This window comes from Euleptes europaea, chromosome 8 (assembly GCF_029931775.1).
Source record: "Euleptes europaea isolate rEulEur1 chromosome 8, rEulEur1.hap1, whole genome shotgun sequence".
In the NCBI taxonomy this organism is placed as follows: Eukaryota; Metazoa; Chordata; class Lepidosauria; order Squamata; family Sphaerodactylidae; genus Euleptes; species Euleptes europaea.
In genome coordinates this window covers 28942116-28966368 of record NC_079319.1, presented here as the reverse complement: position 1 = coordinate 28966368, position 24253 = coordinate 28942116, and the positions used below count along the sequence as shown (strand labels likewise).

Below are 24253 nucleotides of genomic sequence, written 5' to 3'. Positions count from 1 at the left end.
AAAGATTTGAGAGACTCGGGGCTGCATTTCACTGTATTGGAGACATCCACTAATTAATATAGCAGAGTTGCAGTCAGGAAAACGTGGAATCAAGCACCACAAATACATTTCAGGCAAGTATATTGCAAAAAAACTACTTTTATTGAGGTAGATTCACATCCTTTTTGTGGTAAGAAGGAGACAGAAGCCTAAGCTGAAGAATGCTTTCCCCTATCACAAGTGGCTAACTGATCCAGCTTCAGGAGTGTGGATTTGTGTGCAGATGGGCATGTCCCTGGCGCAGTCTCCAGCACATCGGAGACCCTTCTTCTTATTTGCCCATGCCTCCGTTTCTCAGTTGGAAAAAATGTAGTCGATAATCTTCAAAATGAAAACAAACGTAAAGTATACATTTCACATCCACATTTAATGCAGTAGTATGTTAAGTTTTAGGACAGTGAAACTTCGTCGCTACAGGCTCACTTGCCTTCTAATTCTAATGCATACCATCCACCATCACATAGGCTTGTATTGTACTTCCTTTTACAGTATATCACCCCCAAGGCCTCCACCTATGAATATCCTCCCTGAAGTAGTTACGGAAGCATTTGGAGTGGCGTTAGTTGGCTATGTAGCATCCCTAGCCCTGGCACAGGGCTCTGCTAAAAAGTTCAACTACTCTGTGGATGACAACCAGGTAAAAATTCACATCCCCAAGTAGTGGGTGGGGGGAGGCAGGGAAATAACCTTGCTAAGAGGTCCAAAATGGACTATGACTGCCCCAGTATCGGAGGCCGTGTTCCATGTGACCCTGTTCTCAGGTACGAGATAGGTAGTTGCAAAGGGCAGGGCCTCTTTGGTGGTGGTACCTCAACTATAGAATGACCTCCCTGCTGCTGTTTGAATAATGACCTCTTATAGAAGTCTTCCTTGCTAGGTGAAGATTTTTTTTTTAATTCTACAAAGCATTTGGCAGTTGTTTGTGGTGATGACTGAGTCTGAATTCTGTTGCGGTACAAATATGACAGGGAATGAGGTCGTTTTGATCTGTCACTGAGAAAAGGCCACGTGAGCACTCGGGCACTAGTTTGGTTCTGCAAAGGAGCCTGCAAACTTGAAACGAAAATTTTTTAAAGAAAAAAATTGAAAACCACAAAGGGATGCAGCACTGAGGGAAGGGCATGTGTTATACATCTCACTAAGGATGTGATCATTGTTGTCCAGTGGGTTCCAGTGATACTCGGACATCCATGCGCCACATGATATTTGTAATACCAGTGAATACACTGCTGGGAGAAACATAGAATTTCCCCCTTGACGAATACTTCAACTTGAATGCTGAAAAGTGATATTCCCACAACAGAAGCACTTCCCTGAGGGATGATGTCCAGATTTCCTGAAACAAATGTGTAACAACTGCACATTGTATGAAAGAACAATAGTTCGGAAAGCTCCTAAACACTGGTTATGGTTCAAAACAGAGGTGCAATTTGTGCCCACTTTGTAGCCATGGACAAATCTGTTTTATCTGCTGGAATGTTCAAGTTAGCAGGCATGCCAGGCTGGAAGATTGTTGTCCTGTTGTTGTTCTTTTTAGAATTGCCATCTTATTTCCATTGTCAGAAGATTATACAGCAAAGTGCTTTGCTGGCTAGGTATGCTAACATGACAGAAAAAAAAACACCAGTTCTTTTTAAAACACTTTTCAGGAGTTCTTGGCTCATGGTCTCAGCAATGTGATTCCCTCGTTTTTCTTTTGCATACCGAGTGCGGCGGCCATGGGGCGAACAGCTCTTTTGTACAGCACCGGAGCAAAAACACAGGTAAGCTAGTCATGTTGTCATAAGACTGGGTGGTAGTGGGAATACTGAACTTACTCTTACCATCTTGGGGCTCCTTTCACATGCTCCTGAAGAGGTATGGGATCTGCTACTTTTAATGTGATCCCATGAATGCATATTGTGTGTTTGTGTGCCTGGTATTATCAGAAGCATTTCCATGGCGAGAATTATATGGGTATTCACCATGCAGTCATCACCCTCTCTTCTCAATCTACTCACCTATATGATGCACTCTTTCAGCAAGGCTTTTCCCGCCCTCACCCCCAGTCTTAAGGGACTGATAACATGGAGAGAAGCACTCCAATACTTGCCATTCATATATGCGTGGCATCTCATCTGCTGATAGGGTTGCCAACCTCCAGGTACTAGCTGGAGATCTCCTGCTATTACAACTGATCTCCAACCGATAGAGATCGGCTCACCTGGAGAAAATGACTGCGTTGGCAGTTGGACTCTATGGCATTAAAATCCCTCCCCTCCTCAACCCCCCCTCCTCAGGCTCCTCCCCAAAAACCTCCACAGATGGAAGAGGGACCTGGCAACCCTGTCTGCTGATCTCTCTGGAGTGGGCCTTGACTCAGCAGTACAGCTCCCATGTCCTCCCTGTCTTAATAGTGCCAGAGACTTCAGTTATTGGTATAACAAGCTATTTATCGAACTTTTATAACACAAAGAAAAGGTCAACAATTCTCTCTAGTGCCTGCTTCTCTTTCTTCCTTGGTCTCCTTCTAACTTCCTTTTAGTTGCTCCTCCCCTATTCCAGCCCCTTCATTAAGATTACATTTCACTACACTCCCCACCTCCTGCCTGCAAGTGCCTAACCCCCACCACCACTTGAAAAAACCACTGTGGTGGTGCTCCCCCGTGTCCCCGCCCTGCCCAGTTAAAAGGATCAGGTATGAAAAACCTCTTCCTGAGACCCAAGAGAGCCACTGACAGTTTGACCAGCCAATACTGACCTTGATAGACCCATGGACTGACTCAGTGTAAGGCAGTTTCACGTGTTCTGAGTAAATCTGGGAGTGTCATGGGGTGGGTGAGAAAAAAGCTATCTGCTCTTACTTCCTGTGTTCCCACAGGCCCAGCTAGAGGTGCAGTAAACTACTGTCTGTATATGCACTTGACAGGGCTCATGAGTTGTATCCGGTCTTGGTCCCACCCCAACTTGTACACATTTCATGCTTCATCATCCAGTGTTGGCTGATGGTGTCATAGTGGCATATGTCTGTGCTCTAGGGTTGCCAACTTCCAGGTATTAGTTGGAGATCTTCTGCTATTTCAACTGATCTCCAGCGGATAGAGATCAGATCACCTGGAGAAAATGGCCGCTTTGGCAATTGGACCCTATGGCATTGAAGTCCCTCCCCTCTCCAAACCACGCCCTCCTCAGGCTCTGCCTCAAAAAAACCCCGCCGGTGGCCAAGAGGGACCTGGCAACCCTACTGTGCTGCCAGGGTGCAAAGACTCACAGCTGCTGGGATGGGCCACGGCAACGTTAATTTGCTGGTTCCAGACTCAATCTTTGAAATCCAAATTTGTAGCCGACGCTTTAACCTTTGAGCACTTCACAATTCCTTTGAGAATGCTTTCTTTTAAATAAGGATAGTAGTTTAACTACAGGCAGAGTGGGTTTGTATACAATTTTAAACACTAATTTTCTCCAGATGACTTTATTGAGTGTTCTAAAAAAATGACTTTCTTCTATGCTTCTGTGTTAAAGGGCTTTGACACTGTCAGAGAGGAGTGTTTAATTTTCTTGGTCTTCGTAATATTATAACGCTGAGCTGCCTTAGTGTTGTTAGTGTTGAACCCATTTCATATACAACAACCTCATATACAAAACTATACAAAAATAATTGGCGTGAGCTCATACAACCAACTAATGCGTAACAAAATGTATAGGATGTGAAAATCCCCATTTATACCACCATGGAAATTCCAAGCTTACTTTCATGGCAAATCTTCCTTTCATGACCTCATATATTTAATAAAAGGAAAGGAAACATGCTCTAAGGTAGATAGGGTTGCCAACCTCCAGGTACTAGTTGGAGATCTCCTGCTATTACAACTGATCTCCAGCCGCTAGAGTTCAGTTCATCTGGAGAAAATGGCCGCTTTGGCAATTGGACTCAATGGCATTGAAGTCCCTCCCTTCCCCAAATCCTGCCCTCCTCAAGCTCCGCCCCAAAAACCTCCCGCTGGTGGCAAAGAGGGACCTGGAAACCCTATCTTCTACTGCAGACCAATGTGGCTACCCACTGGAAGCTCTGTTTTGTATCTGAAATAGACCATAACATGGTAATGGGCTTGAGCTGAAGCAGGCATACCTGGAACTAGGGCTGTCGATTCGGTTCGTCCCGAACCGAAAAACAGCCGAATTTCCCCCCATTCAGCTGTTTTTCGGTTCAGGAGGATCTGAACTCAAAAAAGGTGGGAAACCGGGGAGCCGAATTTGCCGACTTCGGGGGTTCGGCGAATAAATTCAGCAGATTCGGGGTTCCCCCCCTGCACTCCTTCACGGGGCTTCCATGAAGGTGTGCGGGGGGGGGCCTTTAAATAGATCTGCGCCTCCCGGCGGGGAGGCACAAATCTGTTCCACCTTTCCCCCGCGCGCCTTCAGGGAAGCCCCCTGAAGGAGCGCGGGGGGGGGGCAAATTTCCCCCCGAACTCCGGATCTTGCCTGAATTTCGGGGATCCGAAGTGGGGGAGTTCGGACTTCGGCACGGCCCGAATCAAAATAAGCTGAATTTTGCCAAATCCGAATTTTACCGAAATTTTTTTTTCAACAGCCCTACCTGGAACCCTGGGCCTCAGAAAAATGTACCTATTGCCACCCCACAATGCTGGCGCCTTAGCCATGTTTAATGTTTAATACTTTTGAGGGCCTCTCTGATAAGTCTCAGTTAATCTACTAATTGCTAAAACCGTCCTTGCCTTATGTCACCCCTTTCTTGCTTGTGGTACAGGCTGACATATCCGCTTTCTTCAGTGCAGACTTCGGTGTTGTTTACACTTGATTGCTAGCCACAGAAATTTATTCAATTAAGAGGAACATGTCCTTGGGAGGAATAATTCCGAAGTATAATATGTTAAGGGATGAGACTCAATAATAATTCAGCCAGTTGAGAATGTTTGGAGCAGAAATGTTCTTCTTTCTCAATTGCATTTCATGCTCAGAGTTTTGATTCCCAGATCCTATCACATGTAGGCTTTTCACTACAATAATGTTTACTGTGGATTCAGATTCAAAGAATACAATTTTGAACATTGTGATCCAATCAGTAGCGAGTCATTTCAGCTCTCACTTAATAAATGTCTCTGAACGTTGCTAGGCATGAACAGGAATGGAGAAAGTTTCTTAGGATACATTAACTGAATCAGGAAAGAAAGGTGTTGTTGTTTTTTTCCTCTCCCAAATTGCATTGCCAAAGCGGCCTTTTTCTCCAGGTGAACTGAACTCTATCGGCTGGAGATCAGTTGTAATAGCAGAAGACCTCCAGCTAGTACCTGGGTTGACAACCCTATCCTGTGTTGCTTCTAGTATGGGGGATTAATGCAATGGGTGAACTCACGCCCACTGTCGGTCCCACTGAGCTGCAATGACAGCTTGTAGACTTGCTGCACGGCTGTTTTAATTTCCCAGTCCGCTCCAGCATATATAAAAGTTCTGTTGGTACAAATATGAACCTGAGTGCTAAATTTAAACTTCCTTACAACAACCAAAACAAAACTAACAACCTGGAATGATTTTTTTCTCACATTCAGACAAATCTTGGCTTAATAAAGAGGAAGAGCAAAAAGTCCATGTTATGCAAGATACATGGCTGCTGTAGAGAACACACTTCTTCCATTTTCCTTTGCTAAGGAGTAGTAAAAGAGGACGAATTACATGATGTCATCATATTCTGAGTTTGCCTGCTTTCTCTCCACTTCATTTGCTGGTGCGGAACTCGGACAGAAGTAATGTCTTGTTCCACACACCTTTTTTATTTTTTTTTACTGCATCTGCTGCTCTTGCTGATAGCAGCCATATATCTCCCATAGTGTGCAGGTCTTCCATTAGGTGTCCAATGACAATATAAAGGCATCTGCTGTCTCTAAGCAGGGCAGAAAAACTAGAATCTGCGTTTTTTAAAATGAAGCGGGAACTCCTCACAGAGAGATTGCAGTGTTAAACATACTTGCTTGGAAGTGTGCTACTTCATGTTACTTCCTGAGTAAGCATTGTTAAGGTTGGGCTTGGAAGAGTCTAACACAATGTTACATGAAAATGTGTGAAAGAAAAGCCCAACCAATGGGAAAGCCATTTGGAAGAGGGATATAAGGAGCAGAGAAATGGGGACTGGGTGTGCTTCCTACCTGACACTTGTCTGTTTCGTCCTCTTCTTCAGATTGCTGAGAAAAACAGCTGTTGGGCTTTTGTTTCATGCATCCTATGTGACCTGTTGTGCCTCCCCCAGTCTCACTTCAGTGTAGGGTTGCCAGATCCCTCTTTGCCACTGGTGGGAAGGTTTTGGGGTGGAGCCTGAGGAGGGCGGGATTTGGGGAGGGGAGGGACTTCAATGCCATAGGGTCCAATTGCCAAAGCAACCATTTTCTCCAGATGAACTGATTTCTATCGGCTGGAGATCACTTGTAATAGCAGGAGATCTCCAGCTAGTACCTGGAGACAGGCAACCCTACTTCAGTGAGACCTAGAGATCTTGGTAACTTCCTTGGGATTGCGCCCCTTGTGTAAATGCAAGTACAGGGCTAGCAAGCATTGTCGTTTAAGCAAATATTACCCAGTTCATTCGCTTGCTCTTCAGCAGTTTCTGCCTCCCTATCTGAGATCAAAAATTAAACCTTTTTATATTGGCATTTGATCCGTGGATTTGCTCTTTTGGTGGGCTGGCAGAACCCACCACAGGTCAAATATTAAATTATCCTCAGACGCTTCCAATCCACAGATGATGTGAGAGCCAAAATCCCTTTGCCTGGCTCCTTGAATTTTTATGTGTCTGTCGTGTTTTGTTATGCTCAGCAACTTTGACAAACCAAGTGCTTTCATCTCACTTGAGACAGGCTTTAGAATTTCAATAACGTGCTTATTTATGCTTTCCCTTTGCGATTGTTTTTTAGGTGGCTTGTCTGATATCTTGCATATTGGTGGTTGTGGTCATCTATGCAATAGGACCCATGCTATACTGGCTCCCTATGGTACAGTTCTTTTCCAAAATTATGATTACTTGCATTGCATATTTCTTTAAACGAAGCTTTTTTCTTTTCTTTTTTTTAAATAACTGCCCCACCTTTCATTAGGAATCTATGATTATTAATGGGAGCAACGCTCTTATGAAAGGGAGAGCACACACCATTTTCATGTGCCAGGAAGAAATACAAAAGAAATGTTTTCTTTCTGTTTTGCTTGGATCTGAACTGGGTTGCCTGTTTTATATGGAACTTATTGCATAAGTTTAGAATCTTTGTACCTAGTATATAATTTTGCAAATAGGCACAGGATTGCAGTTGGGGCTTCCAGCATCAGTAAACGGGTATAGCTCATACCCTTCATCCTAGAATCATAGAGTTGGAAGGGATCACCACGGTCATCTAGTCCAACCCCTGCACAATGCAGAAAATTCACAACTACCTCCCCCACACACCCCCAGTGACCCCTACTCCTGTTGTACCCTTGAAAAGGGCCTTTGTATAGAGCAAGGGTACTATAAGGGGATTTAGGGGGTAGGAACAGGGGTACAGCAAGAATCAAGGGCATGCATGTGAGACTCTGAATAAATTTTGTAGCTGACATCCATGACTTACACTGCTGAACCCTAAAGGCCACAAGAATGGTTCTGTTTTTAACATAATTGCTGTTTTCTTACATAGTGAAGGATGTAGTTTCCCTGTTGTCTGCTTATCCTGCGGCAGCTAGAGATGAGCACTGCCCACGTTTAGACTGAATGAGATTCACAGCCATTTCCCCATGCTTTCAGATGCATGTTTTGGAAAACATTGATTACATAATTGTAAGAAACAAGTATTGATGGACTGAAAAGGTTGGGTGGGAAAGGACCAATAGTTCAGTGGCAGAGCACATGTTTTGCAAGCATAAATTCCCAGGAGGAATCCTAGCATCTCCATTTGTACTATCTCGGATAGCAGATCTCTGCTGGAGACCCAGAACAGCAGCTGCCAATCAGAGAAGACACTAGGCTAGATGGAGCAATGACCTGCTCATGAAGCAGCTTCACATATTCATAGAGAGTTCTGTGCAAGGCAAAGGGTTGGTTTCCAGGTGTCAGCTCATGGTTGCCCATGGAAAAGGCACATTTAGGATTTTTTTCCTCGAACGATTCCTTTGTCTCCACCTTAGTGCCAAAGGTCTGAGTTGAGACTATGGGAAGGTACCATTGAAATGGGCCTATAAACAATGTGAACGTAAGGGCCTGATCCTAGAGAATTATCAGTACAGGCCAGGTAATGTAACATGCTAGGTCAACTTCCATTGATGGCAGCCCTGAAAGCCTCATGGAACTATTGGAAAGAATTCAGCAAAAGCATGAAGCTGTAGACACAAAGATTGATTTTTGGTGGATACAATCCATACTGTACAACTCTGGTCATGGAATGAGGTTTGAGAGATTAGACAAGGGCGAGGGAGCATATTGGGAGCAATGGGTTGGATCTAGCCAGCTTTCCCACTCAATCCTGCCCAATTCCTCTCCTTCCTTCTGCCCCCATTCTACATGGCTTTTGTCCATGCGGGTCTCATGATTCCAAGCATATTTTTTTTGCGTGGGCAATGGAGAGCACTGCTGCTTTTCTCACCAGCAAAAAGCTGGTTGGATCCAACCCATTACAGTATTCTTCATTGATTTTCTCTGTCAGTGCATTACACATCTCAAAGGCTTTTTAAATTTATCCTTGTTGCTACTATCGAGGTATATTGTGGGTTGTGTTTGGGGTTATGCCACAGTCTGTGACAGGCCTGTGACAGTCTTTTGTATTTGGCATTATTTAGTTTTGCAGTAGAAAAGAACAAGAGTCCAGTGGCACCTTAAAGACTAACGAAATTTCTGGCAGGGTATGGGCTTTATTTTTGCAGGCATCAATAGCTGTGGTGGAGAAGTGCCTGCAGGATGACTGAGAACTTGCCAACTCCTTTAAAAATGATTTTTGATTGTTTTTGAGAAAAGTTCACCATCTAACAAATGTTTCTTTTCATCTCAGTGTGTTCTAGCAAGCATCATTGTGGTGGGGCTGAAGGGGATGCTGGTACAGTTCCGTGACTTAAAGAAGTATTGGAATGTGGATAAGATAGATTGGGTAAGTGAAACTTAACCTAAGGAGATTTTCCTGAATGGACTGAGCTTGATCCTTTTGTGTCCTCTTGGACAAAGATAGTAGACGAAAGACATTCAAGTTTACAGGTGTCCTTTCCAAGTTTTCCCTCAGACCTCCCTTTAGTAATGAATAAAACACTCACAGACTTAGAACGAAGGGACCATCTTGAACTATGCGGTGATGCCAAAAGGAAATGCGCACCCTCCTTCTGGGGACAGAGCACCCCATCTTTTCCAGTGCTCCCAGATTATCTTGAATTCTTAACCATTCCAACTTTTCACAGACGTTTCTTCTTGGCCAGACATGCTTTACCCCTCAGTGAATTAACTGGCAGATTTTTGAAAACCCCAATCAAATAGAGAGTCTGCCTGTGTGGAAAGGCAAAGACAGAAACACTTGTCCATTTTTTATTCAGCTGTGATTTATATTCTTCTATAAGATCTTATTTGATCACTCCATTGATTTCACACTCTCCTGAATGTTCTCATGACTACCACTTAATCTGTCTGCTGTCTGGTAATGATAACACTGTTACTCTATCAGTAGTTTACTACTTAACAGCTGCTTTGAAAATACGCTGAAAGTTATAATCAAGTTATGCCTAAATGCTCATTTGCACACAGGAGCTCTTTTTGGACTGGAACTGGATTTTCCTGAGAGGAGCTTTTAATGTGTGGGATTTAAACAGGACCAGAACTTGCAAGACAAATTAATATAAAACAAAATTTCTTTCACCAAAACTCTCAGCTATACAAAACAAAGATTTATATATTTAAATATATAGATACAGCAGTGAACAGAACCTTGCAACTGAATAGTCTCTCTTTCATTTAAACAATTGGTCCTCACTTGCAAAAAACATTGTGGTGAACTAAGTCCAGCTTCTCCAGTCACCAAAGTATTGATTCTTCCAATGCTTTTGGGGAAAGAATTCAGTGCCACCCAAGTGGACAATACAGAATCCAGGCTACAACCTGAAGCTTAAAAGGCATAGCCCTGAAATAATAAATATCATTACAACAATATTACCAGTTATGCTAATTAATGCTATTTACTGATTAACCTTTACATATATAATTTAAAAATTACCATATAAATCATGATAGAAGCCCAGAAACTCTTATCCAGATGCCCAGCAAAACAGACTTGCCTTCTTAGCTAACTTCTATTCAAATGACTCAGCCCTTGCTTAGCTAACAGTAAAATCTTAAGAACACTTTTCTGGGAGTAAACCCAATTGAACAGAATGGAGTAGGATTCTTACAGCCCATACCTGAGCTGTTGGCGGCAGGGGACGGCAGGGAGTAGGCACCACAGTGGCGCCCTTTAACTCATTTCCCAGGTGCTGAAAGCTCGAAAAAAGCATTTTAAAAGGCTTTTTACATTTTAAATGGGGCTTTTCGCCCCATAGAGAACAGTAAGGCTGTGCATGCTAAAAACAGGTGCAGCACCGCTGTTCTTGCTGCAGGTGTGCTGGGCTGAAAGGGGAAAGGGAGCTGCCTAAAGGCAGCTCCTCCCCCCAGCACGCCCTGGGGACACTGGGATGCCCCCCAGAATGCCGGCGCGGGACTTTACGCCAGCGGGAAGCTGCCGGAAGGCCCCATCAACCTCCCAGGGTATCGCAGCGCCATGAGACTGGTGTCTGGGCCTCGCTGCTGGTGTTGGGGCCACTTACAGCGGCACAAGTAGCCTGGACGCCAGCATGGGGGGCTCCAACGCCGGCGCAGTCCCTTCCTGGCCTCCTGAGGACTTTCGTCCTTAGAAGTCAGGAACACGCTGTTGGTAGACTTGCTTAGCATTTTTCTCTGAATCACACAGTCCCTGGGTAGTTCGACTAACACAGTGGATCAGTGGGATCCAAGCCAAATACTTCATTGTCTCCTGATTGCTAATATTTCTTCTGACACAGCTGAGCCTTATTTTGGTAAGAGTGTAGTAGAGGAACTGTGTAATGGGTAGGCTGCTTTCCTTAGTGATATGGTGATAATGATGATGACACTAAGGCCAACAAGTAGACTTTATCTGTACCTCTGCCATCTTTAAAATAAATGTTTCCAAAGTACTATTTCTATTTCTTCAGTCTCGTTGCTGAAACTTGTTCTTGTCCATGAGTTTAAAATGCCCAAACTGCTTTTCTGTACATCAGGGCAGTATCCTGACATCCTGATTAACAAAAGATCTGAATGAAGGCCATAGAAAACTTCTGGGAGGGTGATGAAAAGGCTAAGAGATCGTTGTTTTGGCCAGAGCTAACTAGATATTTTTTTCCTTGAGTATAATTGAAATAAAGATGTCATAGTGCCAAAGGAGGTGCCTTTAAACACTCAGCACCTTGCTTGAGGTAAATATTGATTTTGTCCTTTCAATAATCCTGCCTTGGTTGTTTTAATAATAATCATAGTGGAAGGGCCATCAAACATGCATATACCAAAAACTTGAGAATTACGTAAAGAGAAATGGTTAAATATCGTTCTTCATTGCCAAATGCCTGGTTATGGTGGGCAATTGTCCGACAATTAACGGGGCTGCCCGCTGCTCCTCAGCTGGCTGGCAGGCAGAAGCAGGCCAGCTGAAGGGGAAGGGTGATCCACGTGTGCCTAGCTCACGTGGTGTGATGATATCACTTCCAGGTTTACCCCAGAAGCACCGGCATCATGATGGGGAGGCTCTAGCACTTTCCCCCAAAACTCCATATGGTTTCCATAGAGTTTCTGGAGGAATTTGCTAGAGCGGCCCACATGATGCCAGTGCTTGCAGGGTATACCCAGAAGTGACATCACCGTGCTGCACGCGCTGCACTGGCACAGATCCCTCCGACCCCAATGAAACTCCTGCCGGTGGCACGGGGGGACCTGGCAACCCTAGCTATGGGCCAAATATCATATGGAAGCAAAGATGCCATATTGCTTTATTCTAAAAACTTGCTGTTCACACAGGAGTTTGTGGACCATCCCCATATGTATGAAAGCCTCCAGTTAAGTGTAGTAGATATCAGCTCTGACAATTGTTCAAGCCCGTTGGAGAGCCATGTTACTACAAGTGTTGCTGCCAGCAGTATCTGCCCACGTACCCACCTCAGCAGCTGGCTGGTAACTACTGCAGCCACATTTCTGAACACATGAGGGTCGGTTCATAAGCTCCAAGTTTTGGATTCTGAATTCTGGATCTGCGAATTTCAATAGAAAGAAGGGAATTCCATCCACAGAGCACGGCTTTCTCACCTCTTCCTCTCACTGAAGTCCAAAATAACATGGAACCCCCACAGGAACAGCATTAGGGGGAGTTGGAGGTCTTCAACAGGAGGGAGGAATAAGCAAAAATTATGCCCCCTTTCCCCATAGAGATTCTCCAAGTGATAATAAAGAAAGGCCCTGCTGGATCAGACCAAGGCCCATCAAGTCCAGCAGTCTGTTCACACAGTGGCCAACCAGGGGCCTCTAGGAAGCCACAAACAAGACGACTGCAACAACACCATCCTGCCTGTGTTCCACCGCACCCAAAATAATAGGCATGCTCCCCTGATCCAAGCCACTGTGTTCTCTCAGTAGCTGAGAAAAGGCTCTGAAGTGCGCCATCCATTTCTGGAAGAAAGCCTGGTTGTATGGATTGTAAAAATCCATAGTTGTCATTTCAGATACCGGCTTTGTTTCTTACAGTACAAGATTTTAAATGGGATTGTCCTTCCTCTCTCTTGGGTTCTTGCCTTATCCTTGGAATTTGACTCCATCTTTTTCAAAAGGATGTGCTGAGCAAGTTGTTTGCCCAAGCCGTATGCTTAAAGGCTCTTGCAAAGAATGAGGTTCAATTTGACTCATTCATTCTAAAGCATAAGAATTGTGCTATGATTAATGTAGGAACTCCTCTCCTCTGAAATAATCAAATCACTTCAGCCAGATACGAATTAGTCATTTCAGGATAATTTCCATTATTCTGGGTTCCTTACAACCAGCGTGCTTGCGACGAAGCCTCAGTCCTCTGATAAAGCAACCCATCAGGTTTGAGTCCTCCAATTTCTGTTTTGTTCCTGCATTTTTTGGTGCATTTTTTAGTCATTGTTCTCAGCTTAGTTTGAATCTTGGCTTTAGAGGGTAGCAAACTGTAGCGGAACTCTGTGCTTAGAAATAATAAGCAAGAGTATAAAATTTGGGAATATGAAAAAAATAAGCATCTGAAAATTTCTGCAGAAATAAAAAGAACCCATTTTAATTTCAGATTTGTAAAAGGATACCTTTTATTTTCCAATCGTGTATTTTTAAAAAATTCAGTGCTTTAACATTCTGGAGTAAACCACTTGGAGTCACAGAGATGTCAAAATGGCTTGGGTCTTCAGCCGTTCCAGCCAGCATTGCTAGCGGGGAAGTTATATTCTTTGAAGACAGAATGCCTGCACAAAAAATACATTGTTCTGAAATACCGAGCTTTCCTCTTCTAGGATTTAGGTGTATAGACTTTAGACCACAGTTCTGGCAATGCTTTTGGCCCAAAGGCTACATCTGCATATAGACCTTTAATGGCGGCCCATAAATATTGAACCAGCGTGGTGTAGTGATTAGGGTGTTGGAATAGGACCTGGGAAAACCGGGTTCGAATCCCCACTAGCACCATGGAAGCTTGCTGGGTGACCTTGACCAGTCACACACTCTCAACCTTGACCCTGGCGAGTATTTGGATGGGAGACCTCCAAGGAACACCAGGGTGATGCGGAGGCAGGCAACGGCAAACCACCTCCCATTGTCTCCCAACGGGCCCCCAATAATAGTCTCCTACTCAGGGCCTACAAAAACATAGAACCAGCCCTGCTCTCCGCATAGTATTGTAAAACAATGCAGATCAAGGGCTGGAAGAAAAGCTCCCACTGGTCATAATTTGCCTAGCCCTGTTTTAGCCTTGATTACTTAGTGCTCTGTTGTGTCTTTGCCGATGGGGAGGGAGATCACGCGATGAACTTGGACTCATGAAACCCATTGGGTGACTTTGGGTGTTATCCCTGATCATTCCAATTGAATTTACATACATATGTTAAAAATATTAATGTCAATTATATGGATAATAGGATAATGAATACAGGGTTTCCCCCCTATTAATTCTCTTTTTTGGGGTTGTTTTGTTCCCTACAGAGCATATGGGTTAGCACTTACGTATTTACAATCTGCTTTGCTGCCAATGTGGGATTGTTATACGGTGTCATCTGCACTATCCTTATCGTGGTTTTCCGTTTTCCAAGGTGAGGCATTTGAAACTAGTTCTGGCAGCAAATCGTTTTGTACTTTGGTGGTTTGCTGTGCTGCTTTTCTGTTGTTGTTTTTAAGAGAGCAGTGGGAGGGAAGGCACGGAGGAAGAGCTGCCGCAGCTCCTAGGGAGGAGAGCTGGCTGTGGGGCTGAGGGTGGCCTCGGGCAGCCAAATGTCTTCAGCCGGCTCCAGCTGTGTAGTTTGCCACCTCCATGTGGGGCCTGGAGATCTCCCAGAATTACAGCTGATCTCCAGACTACAGAGATCAGTTCCCTTTAGGGTTGCCAACCTCCAGGTACTAGCTGGAGATCTCCTGCTATTACAATGGATCTCCAGCCAATAGAGATCAGTTCCCCTGGAGAAAATGGCCGCTTTGGCAATTGGACTGTATGGCATTGAAATCCCTCCCCTCCCCAAACCCCACTCTCCTTAGGCTCCACCCCAAAAACCTCCCACCGATGGCGAAGAGGGACCTGGCAAGCTTAGTTCCCTTGGAGAGAATGGCTGCTCTGGAGGATAGACTCTATGGCACCATGCACCGCTGAGGTCCCTTCCCTCCCCAAACCCTTCTCTCCCCTTGCTCCACCCCCAATTCTCCAGGAATTGCCCAACCCCAGCATGTTCCCTGTTGGTGTGTGTGGAGGGTATTTTAGGGGATGTACCTGCCCTTTCAAGTCCACTCTGTGTAGCTGTTTGCTTCCTGCAGCACCAGACCAGGAATGTGGGAGCTGCAACGTGATCCTCCTCTAGTTCAATTCAAGGGCAAACAATGGGTTAACAATGAGAACTTCCCTGGGTGGGGGACATGCTGTCTCCAAAGTACACATAAACTCCCACTAAAGAAGCTTCATCTCCCATCATTAGCAAAAAAAATTAGATAAGCACTCTGGAACCTAGGGTTAGTGTGGGTGCATTCTTAGGATGATTGCAATTTTAAATGTTCAGTGGTATGCCTTCATGAAGTTAATTATTTGCAGAATTCGGAGCACTGGACTAATCAGATGCCCTGAGGAAAAATGATTTTTGAAAGGTTTTTTTTAGTTATTTGCATTCAACATATGTGCTGTTATTTTTGCTGCTTTCATGTTTCTGTTCTAGAGCAACAACCCTAAGTTTGAAACAGATGAAAGAAGCGGAATGCAGGTTCAAGCCAGAAGCAGATTCTGTAAGCTTAATGTTTTTTTATGTTCTGCTATATCAAAAGAAAGCTTAATTTCAGTTTGAGGAGATTTCCTGTTCTTTTCTCCATCTGCATTTGTTCTTTGTGGGCACATGAACATTGAGCATTGAAAGGGAGGGGCCGTGGCTCAGCAATAGAGCATCAGCTTTGCATGCAAAAGGTCCCAGGTTCTTTTTCTGGCCATCTCCAGTCAAAAGGATCTGGTAGCTGGTGAAGCGAAAGATTTCTGACTAAGAGAGAGAAGGGCTGTGCAAATAATAATAATAATAAAAAAATCGGTAAATTTCAGGTTCAGGTTTATTGGACCCATGGGCATTCCAGCTTTTTTCAAGGTTTTCCTGAAAAAAAATTGGTATTCTGGCCTTTTTCAAGGTTTTCCTGAAAAAATTCAGGACCATTTTAGTCTATGGGAATGGTTTTTGAAGTTCCGGGTGGGGGGGCATTTTTAGAGGCAGAGTTTCCAAATTTTCAGGGTAGCTACAAGGGACTCTCCTTGCATGAACCCTGAAGTTTGGTAAAGTTGGGTCAGGGGTTCCGATTTTCTATGGAGAAGGGAGCGACCCCTTCTGGGGCCCATAAAGTCAGACAGTCTGACCCAAACTTCAGGGTTCGTGCAAGGAGAGTCCCTTGCATCTACCCTGAATCTATGGAAACTCTACCTCTATCAGACCATTCCTTACACACTCCATAGTGTTAGCTTCTACACATGCTCTGGAGGACACAGCTGGGTTCATGAAACTGACTCATACAGCATTGGTCTGTCAAGGTCAGCATTGTCTACTCAAATGGGTAATGGCTCTCCAGTAGGATTGTGCATATTGGGTTTACCGACCCGAAAATAAACCCGAAAAAAGGCATTTTGGCTTTTGGGGCTGAATATTGAAATAGAGAATAAAACCTAAGCCAGATAGCCAATGGCCAAATCAGCCAAATAGGTATTCAGCTGGTTTGGCCTTCAGCTTTCCTAAGGCTGTTGTCTATGGGATTTTTTTTAGGAGCTCAGTGTGTGTGTGCATTTTTAGAGGCAGAATTGCTAAATTTCCAGGGTGCTATGTCTGGTTGTTTTAAAAAAGCATTATTATTTTCCAAACTGTTTTTCTAAACCCAAAGGAGCCTTCGCAATTGGTAAAAATAGTGTCAGTGAACAACCCACTGGTCTTTCTGAACGCGAAGAGGTTTCATGTTGACCTATTAGAAATAATCCAGAAGGAGAGCACAGGTGCCCAGCAGTTGCCTGAAGATGCGAACAAGGTACGGTGTGCTTAATAATATTGTGGTCATTGTTTGCATATGTTGTCGTGACTCGTAGGATTTCATAGCACTGCATCATGGGACAAAGAAGAAACTGAATATCCAGTTTTACAGTAGGATTTTTTTAACCTTGTTGGGAAGAAGTTTGGGAGTAGAGGACACTTTCTGTAAATGACATTTCAGATCTGATCTCTGCAATAACTCTTCAGAAAATGCTCTTGAGTCCCTAGGATGCAGGATTTAAGACTTCCTACAGGAAATAAAGATTGACAGAACTTTTAGAGTCCTAGAGTTGGAAGAGGACAACTAGTGCAATCTCTTAGTGCAGGAAATCTAGACCTAGAGCAAGGCAATTGTGATTTCAGGGATTCTGCTATTGCCTTTGGGGATGAATGCTGCTTTGGGCTTTCTTTGTGTGTCTATTTGCTTTCTACCTGCTCATCCTGTACACTTACAGAAAAACTGATTCTACAGAAATGTCACATATTTTCATCTTTCTCTCCTTTCCTAAGGAAACTGGTTCTGTAAATTGCTATGAAACTTCGAATGGGGAATGTGGAACACTAAATTATATATGTTCTCCCTCTGCTTAGCAAGAGTGTGTGATCTGGCAAAAAAAAAAAAAAAGCACAAATTCTACTGTTGTACTGGCAGCACCCTTTTACTGATTTTGGTTAGAGTTGGTTAAGGAAGCAAGAGTTTGATTTGTTGGTACAGATGATCATCCATCATTCTATACAAAGCCCTTGATTATATGATTGCTCAGCCCCTTTGGAGATCAGCCTTTGACACTCTGGAATTGGTCCAAATTAATAACCTTGGCACAGGCTTAAGAAAACAGAAACCTGTTTTGAGCTAGGAATCCACATGCCAGTGATCGGAACCAGGATACAAAATGGGCCAGCAAATAAAGCCAGGTAGCCCTGATACTGTACAGACAAGCCTGGCACAAGCAGAAAATGAGTGGTGCGCAAGAAATCAAGATTTCTACAAATTATGTTGCAAGCCAGCACGGGGGCCAATTCTGTGATCAGTGCACAGAGACAAAGATGATCATGGGTCAAGCGGACCAGAGTGACCTTTTAACGGCCTAGATAATTTGAATGTCTGCTATGCTGTTGTACTTTTATATCCTGCTGTTCCATTGTGATAGGAGTCGTCACAGGAGTATCTAAACAAGGAACTGGGGTAAAAATGAACCCCTCTCTCCACAAGTGGGAATGTTCACCATCACTGTATTCTGTTTTGTTTTTTAACTATACAATAGGAGTTCTTTTGTTCTGGGGGCTTAACAATTTTGTGGTCAGGATTAAAAATAAATAACCCTTCCCTTTTTGTTTCTGTCATAAGTAGTTAAAAAAACAGATGGTTATCAGACCTTTTCTTTTTAAAGTTTTGACAACAAACAGTAAAAAAATGACATACTAATCTGTGATTGAAACATTTCTTGATGTAAAAAAATATCCCAGAATAAATTATGTATAGCTTTTAGACAGGATCTTATTATCAGCCTATATTTCCTACCCAGCGGATAACTGAGGCATGACCCTGGCTTGAAAGACACACCCACGTCTCCCTCCTGAGAAAAAAATGAACCACTGTATTAGAGGAAGCAGTTAAATTGAGCTGGGTGTATTGGACCTTTGTCCTCCAATTATTACTTGCTGCAAAATATATGCCCAATGATGAGAAGGAACCAGAAAAGTGTAGTGGTTAGAGTGTCAAAGTAGGATCTGGAAGACCCAGGGTTCAAATCCCAATTCACCCATGAAGTTGGACCAGTCATTTCTGTCTGCATAAGTAATGTAACAGGATTGATGTGAGGATAAAGTGGGGAAGGGGGACCAGGTAGATCACCCTGACATGTTTGAAAGGCAGGATAAAGATGAATGGATGGATGGGCAGGGAGACAGTAGATTTCATCCTGTGCTCCATTTAAATTGGAAAGGTTGTACTTAGATAACACCATTCTTTTGCTTTTGTTTCAGTGTGAACAGAACACACTGCTTAATCCATTACCAAATGGAAATTGTCATGGTGAGTGTACTACTTAATATATCAATATACTTTTTCTTCAGTTTTCCTATTCATATTTTTAAAATACATTTTAAACAATGGGGGTTACCACATTATGTATTCTCAGTGATGTATTAAGAGTTTGAAAATGTTATAAAAAATACTGTTAGCACTTTCTATGTATTCCCACCGATGTATTAAGAGTTTGAAAATGTTACAAAAAATACCGTTCGCACTTTGTTTGGCCCCTTTAGCTGTGAAGACGTCTTCCAACCATTTTTTAGCTGTGGCATCCAAAAACCCTTTTAAAGCGATGTTTTTTATAACATTTTCAAACTCTTAATACATCTCTGGGAATACATAATGCGGTAACCCCCAATAAAATACAGATGGTGCATCTCTCTGCCAGCTACTTAATCACCTGTTTGGGATGGGATGGGATGGGATGAAGGGCCTGATGGGAGTGAGGGTCAAATAGGCATGGCAAGATCCATGATTTAGGCTTCCTCTCATTCATGTGTATTGCAGGGTCTGTTTTTAACCAGACTTGGAGTGTGTGGGGAAAGAACCATCTCATGGCTATCTGGTGCTTTGAGAATGTTTTCCCCCTAGGGTTGCCAACTTCCAGGTACTAGCTGGAGATCTCCTGCTATTACAACTGGTCTCCAGCCAATAGAGATCAGTTCACCTGGAGAAAATGGCCACTTTGGCAACTGGACTCTATGGCATTGAAGTCCCTCCCCTCCCCAAACCCCACCCTCCTCTAGCTCTGCCCCAAAAATCTCCAGGTATTTCCCAACTTGGAGTTGGCAACCCCATTTCCCCCTCAAAACCAACTGGGTAGGAAAATAAGAAAAGCCCTACTAGATCAGACTAGTGCTCCATGTAGACCAGCATCCTGTTTCACACAGCAGCCAACCAGTTGCCCTAATCTGGAGAACTGGGTTTGATTCCCTACTCCTCCACATGAACAGTAGACTCTAATCTGGTGAACCAGGTTGGTTTCCCTACTCCTACACATGAAGCCAGCTGAGTAACCTTGGGCTCATCAAAGTTCTCTTTGAACTCTCAGCCTCACCTACCTCACAAGGTGTCTGTTGTGGGGAGAGGAAGGGAAGGTGATTGTAAGCCAGTTTGAGTCTCCTTAAAAGGTAGAGAAAATCGGCATATAAAAACCAACTGTTCTCCTCCTTCTTCTAGAAGCAGGCATAAGCAGTCCAGATATCTTGTAAAGCAGGTAGAGGTGGTGCCTTGCATACCACTTCCAACAGATAAAACAGATGCCCTGGATGAACAGGCTGCAGAAGAGATGCTGTTTGCATCAAAGGCACAACTAGCAGGGGTTGCTTCAAGGAATGCATCAGGCACACAGGTTGCTCCAGGGGAAAGGAGAAGGCTTTCAAGGGACAGATGCTCGATTTGAGCCTAGAAGTCCCTAGGTGAGCAGGGCAACTGCTATAGTATGCTCAGAGCAACTGGTGGGCCAAAGAAGCCCTTGACTTCCATACCCAAAGACGGTGTTTGTGCACAAAGTAACAGTTGTTTACTCTAAATGATTAGAAAACCCATAAAATATTGTGAGGCTGTGGAAGAAATCTTAGAGACCTTGCAATGTCAACAGTGATTTCTATGTATGGGTTTTATTTCAGTAAATCTATAACTAGATGGAAGAATAAATATTGGGGGGACTATTCAAAGCTTTTGATGTCCTCTTCTATAATTGTTGGCATTTTATAATCTCTGTGTGGCAAAGATTTTCCTTTTCTCTTGGATTTTCTTTTTGTACTGGCTGTCAAGAGGATTGTATTAAAACCTAGCCCTCCTTTTAAGTCTGTTCTTAGTCACCACTGGACTGGAAGTTACTTTCTGTGATATTTTTCTTTTTTGTCCCCCTGCAATATATTTATGCTTATGCGTCAAGTAAGCCAATAAATCTCTGGAGCCACAAACTCAAAAGGTGTTGGATTTTTGACTACTTTGTGAGAAGGATTACCGCTGATATAAAGCCATATAGGGATGGCACCTCAGTCTCTTGGAGAATTTAAAATCTCTTTATAGTCTTTGTCAAAAGTATTTAGTTTAAACCATTCTCTTTTGTACTGCCACCCTTTTATTCAGTATTTTGTTGTTTCTAATAGTTAAAAGGTTTGCACGTGTATGTCCTGAGGACATAGGATCATGTCCATTATATTAGGTGCTGTGGAACACAGGCAGGATAATGCTGCAGTCATCTTGTTTGTGGTCTTCCTAGAGGTATCTGGTTGGCCACTGTGTGAACAGACCACTGGACTTGATGGGCCTTGGTCTGATTCAGCATGGCTTTTCTTATGTCCTTCATGTCTGGCCTTTAGTGTCCTAAAAATGGCTCTGACATAATGGATCATTTCACCTGTACCTCTTTCCAGTATTTGTTGGAAGACAGCAAACACACTTATCTGAAATGCCATGAGTGAGATCTTTGTAGTGTAGTGGAAAGCCAATCCTGAGACCAAACTGCTTTTTTAAGGTTCAACAGTTGGCACGGTCTCCTAAAGATACTTAGAAAATGTAACAATCAAAATATAGTATTAGTGATTAATCATCTTGATTGACTGCTAAATTACAAACAATTACATATACTATTGAAACTTTTCTGTGAGGATGTGTTTTTGGGCTGGTTCAACTGGAATGCCAAAGAACCTCTGCATATTGCAGAGGATTCGGTGTGTGTGTGTGTTACACACTAGGCCTTTAAATCCATTCATGCCTGGCACTGGTTAGCCTTGAGGGATCTCACCCACTGTTCCATGTTAACTAAGAATGTAACCTAAAACACATCTAACATTCTTTTTGGGGTGCACTTTTCAAGAGAAGACCAGTAATAATGAGTAATGTTCCATGTTAACCCTACTAGATTTTATTTTCTTGTACACGTCTTTTTTAAATATTGTATTACTTTGTGGATGATGTTTTGTGAAGGCCTATGGCCACATACAAATAAATTTCTCACTCTAATGAATAATGATGCTGAAATTAGAAGGGGTGTGTGTAGGGTTGCCAAGCCTCCAGGTGGTAGCTGGAGATCTGTTATTACAACTTATCTCCAGGTAACAGAGATCAGTTCACCTGGAGAAAATGGCCACTTTGGAAGGTGGACTGTATGGCATTATACTCCACTGAAGTCCCTCCCCCCAAGCCCCACCATCCTCAGGCTCCACCCCCAAAATCTCCAGGTATTTTCCAGTCTAAAGCTGGCAACCCTAGGTGTGCGCCCGTGTGTTTCAAAACCAGACAGGGATGCCAGGTCTCTTGCTATAGTGGGAGACCTCCAAGCGGCAGCCCTGACTTCCATTGCCACTTGGTAGAGTGGCAGTAGAAAAAATGAGGCGAAAATTGCCATTGGCAAGACACTCTAGGATTCAGTGGAAACTCTATGGTAAAGCCATAGTTTCTGATGAATTGTACAGCCTCAGTTCAATGGTGTGATGTCACTTCTGGGTTCCCCAGAAATCATTACCTAATTACAAACTGTGGCTTGGGGGACGAAAGATTATCTTTTTTTTCAAGATCTCTCCTCCCAGTAGATGTTGGCCAAGTCTAATTTAAACCCAGTGGGGAAATCCATGGGCTCTGGTGGTGGACAAATGGTCTTTCTAATCTTGTCAATGAAAAAAACCCAGATAAGTTTCCAAGGAGCATCAAGAGTTTGATTAACATACTTTGAAAGGGTAGCAGTCCATGAGGGTGGGGACATGGGGGGTGCTGTTGGGTGATCACATGATGTCAGCTCCAGTAGAAGTGCATGCGCCTTCCTGACCACATCAGGCATGTCATTGCATGAGGCAGGGTCCCCACCAGAGAAAGCTACTGGTGTAACCCATTTGCAGGATGGCACCTTCAGAGGGTGTTGTCCAGATGAGCCAAGGCTGTTGCTGGCCCAAGGCCATGAAATGCTGTTCAGGTGATAACCAGGGAACTGATCGATAGCCAGTTAGGGGAGGGGCTGTGGCTCAGTGGTAGAGCATCTGCTTGGCATGCAGAAGGTCCCAGGTTCAATCTCTAGTTAAAAGGACTAGGCAAGTAGGTGATGTGAAAGACCTCTACCTGAGACCCCGGAGAGCCACTTCTGGTCTGAGTAGACAATACTGACTTAGATGGACCGAGGGTCTGATTCAGTGTAACACAGCTTCATGTGTTCATGTGAAACTAGCAGCCCTATTAATATAGCAGAGCTTGAAGAAAAGATCTGGGTTTCTTTTTGCTGATTATCCAAAGTAAGCTTGATCATATCAAAATCTGAAAATTATCTGAGAAACAAGTGTTGCTTTACCAAAAACAACCTTTTTACCAATCATATAGGTGAGTCCTCAGCACAGCAGCCTCCCAGTGAAAGGCTCACCCTAATATTAGACTGCAGTGGCCTGACTTTCTTTGACTACACTGGCCTTTCTGCGCTCACTCAGGTATTTATGATCCCTTTATGTGTTTTTGTCCACTTAGGTGTGCTATTTGGGCAGTCCTACTATATGTTCAATATGTTCCAAAAAGAGTCTATAGGCATAAACCATAATTTCTTTCATCAGTTTTACCAAGCCATTTCTTTAATCAGTTTTACCAATCTTTGCAGAATTCCTTAATTCGTTTAAAATTTCAGAGCGAGTTGTTATGTGCACGTTTGCCATGAGATGACTGCACCATTAAGTGATAGTTTGCTTGTCTGAAATAGCCATCAGAGGGCAATCAGAAAAAGAGAAGAAGAGTTGGGCCATTTATGCATGGGAGGTTTTGCCTTGGATTTGCCGCTGTCTATATGCACATTTCCCCCATCTGAATTCTCAAAACTCTGCATGGGGGCTTATTTTTGAGTTTTGAGAATTTGGATGGGGAAAATGTGCATCTAGACAGCAGCAAATCCAAAGCGGACTCTAATCTGGTGAACCAGGTTGGTTTTCCCACTCCTACACTTGAAGCCTGCTGGGTGACTTTGGGCTAGTCACAGTTCTCACAGACCTCTCGGCCTACTTACCTCACAAGGTGCCTGTTGTGGGGAGAAGAAGGGACTGTGATTGTAAGCAACATTGAGACTCCTTAAAGTAGAGAAAAGGGGAATATAAAAACCAACTCTTCTTCTTCTAAAGCAGAGCTTGGCAGTTTCTCTGGGATGCTTCAATATTACCAGATAGGGACAAAAAGAGGATAGTAAATGTAATCATGCATCATCTTTGCCATTTTCCAGTTAATTTTTCACCCTTTACAGAAGTGAAAGAGTTCTAGATGCATCATGCTACAGCCATGAAAAAATGTTTAAGCGAAGCACATGAATACCATGGGACAGAAAAGGCAGGAAGGCCTTTCACCATTTAAAAAAAAATGTTTCTCCCTTATCCAGTATTTATTAGAGAAAAGCCAATGTATTCCCTGATGGAGATATTCATAATGGGGTAGAGA

At 43.4% G+C, this 24253-nt stretch overlaps 1 protein-coding gene across 1 annotated transcript in view; it reads left to right on the top strand.

Moving 5' to 3' along the window:
* Window positions 1-24253, top strand: part of SLC26A7 (solute carrier family 26 member 7) — an 85914-nt gene that overhangs the window by 56879 nt on the left and 4782 nt on the right. The window contains exons 7-15 of the mRNA XM_056854552.1: window positions 529-676; window positions 1689-1802; window positions 6942-7019; window positions 9036-9131; window positions 14267-14373; window positions 15478-15544; window positions 16670-16810; window positions 18799-18847; window positions 23165-23268. Coding sequence (XP_056710530.1) covers window positions 529-676; window positions 1689-1802; window positions 6942-7019; window positions 9036-9131; window positions 14267-14373; window positions 15478-15544; window positions 16670-16810; window positions 18799-18847; window positions 23165-23268 — 904 coding nt within the window. The remainder of the gene's footprint in view (window positions 1-528; window positions 677-1688; window positions 1803-6941; window positions 7020-9035; window positions 9132-14266; window positions 14374-15477; window positions 15545-16669; window positions 16811-18798; window positions 18848-23164; window positions 23269-24253) is intronic.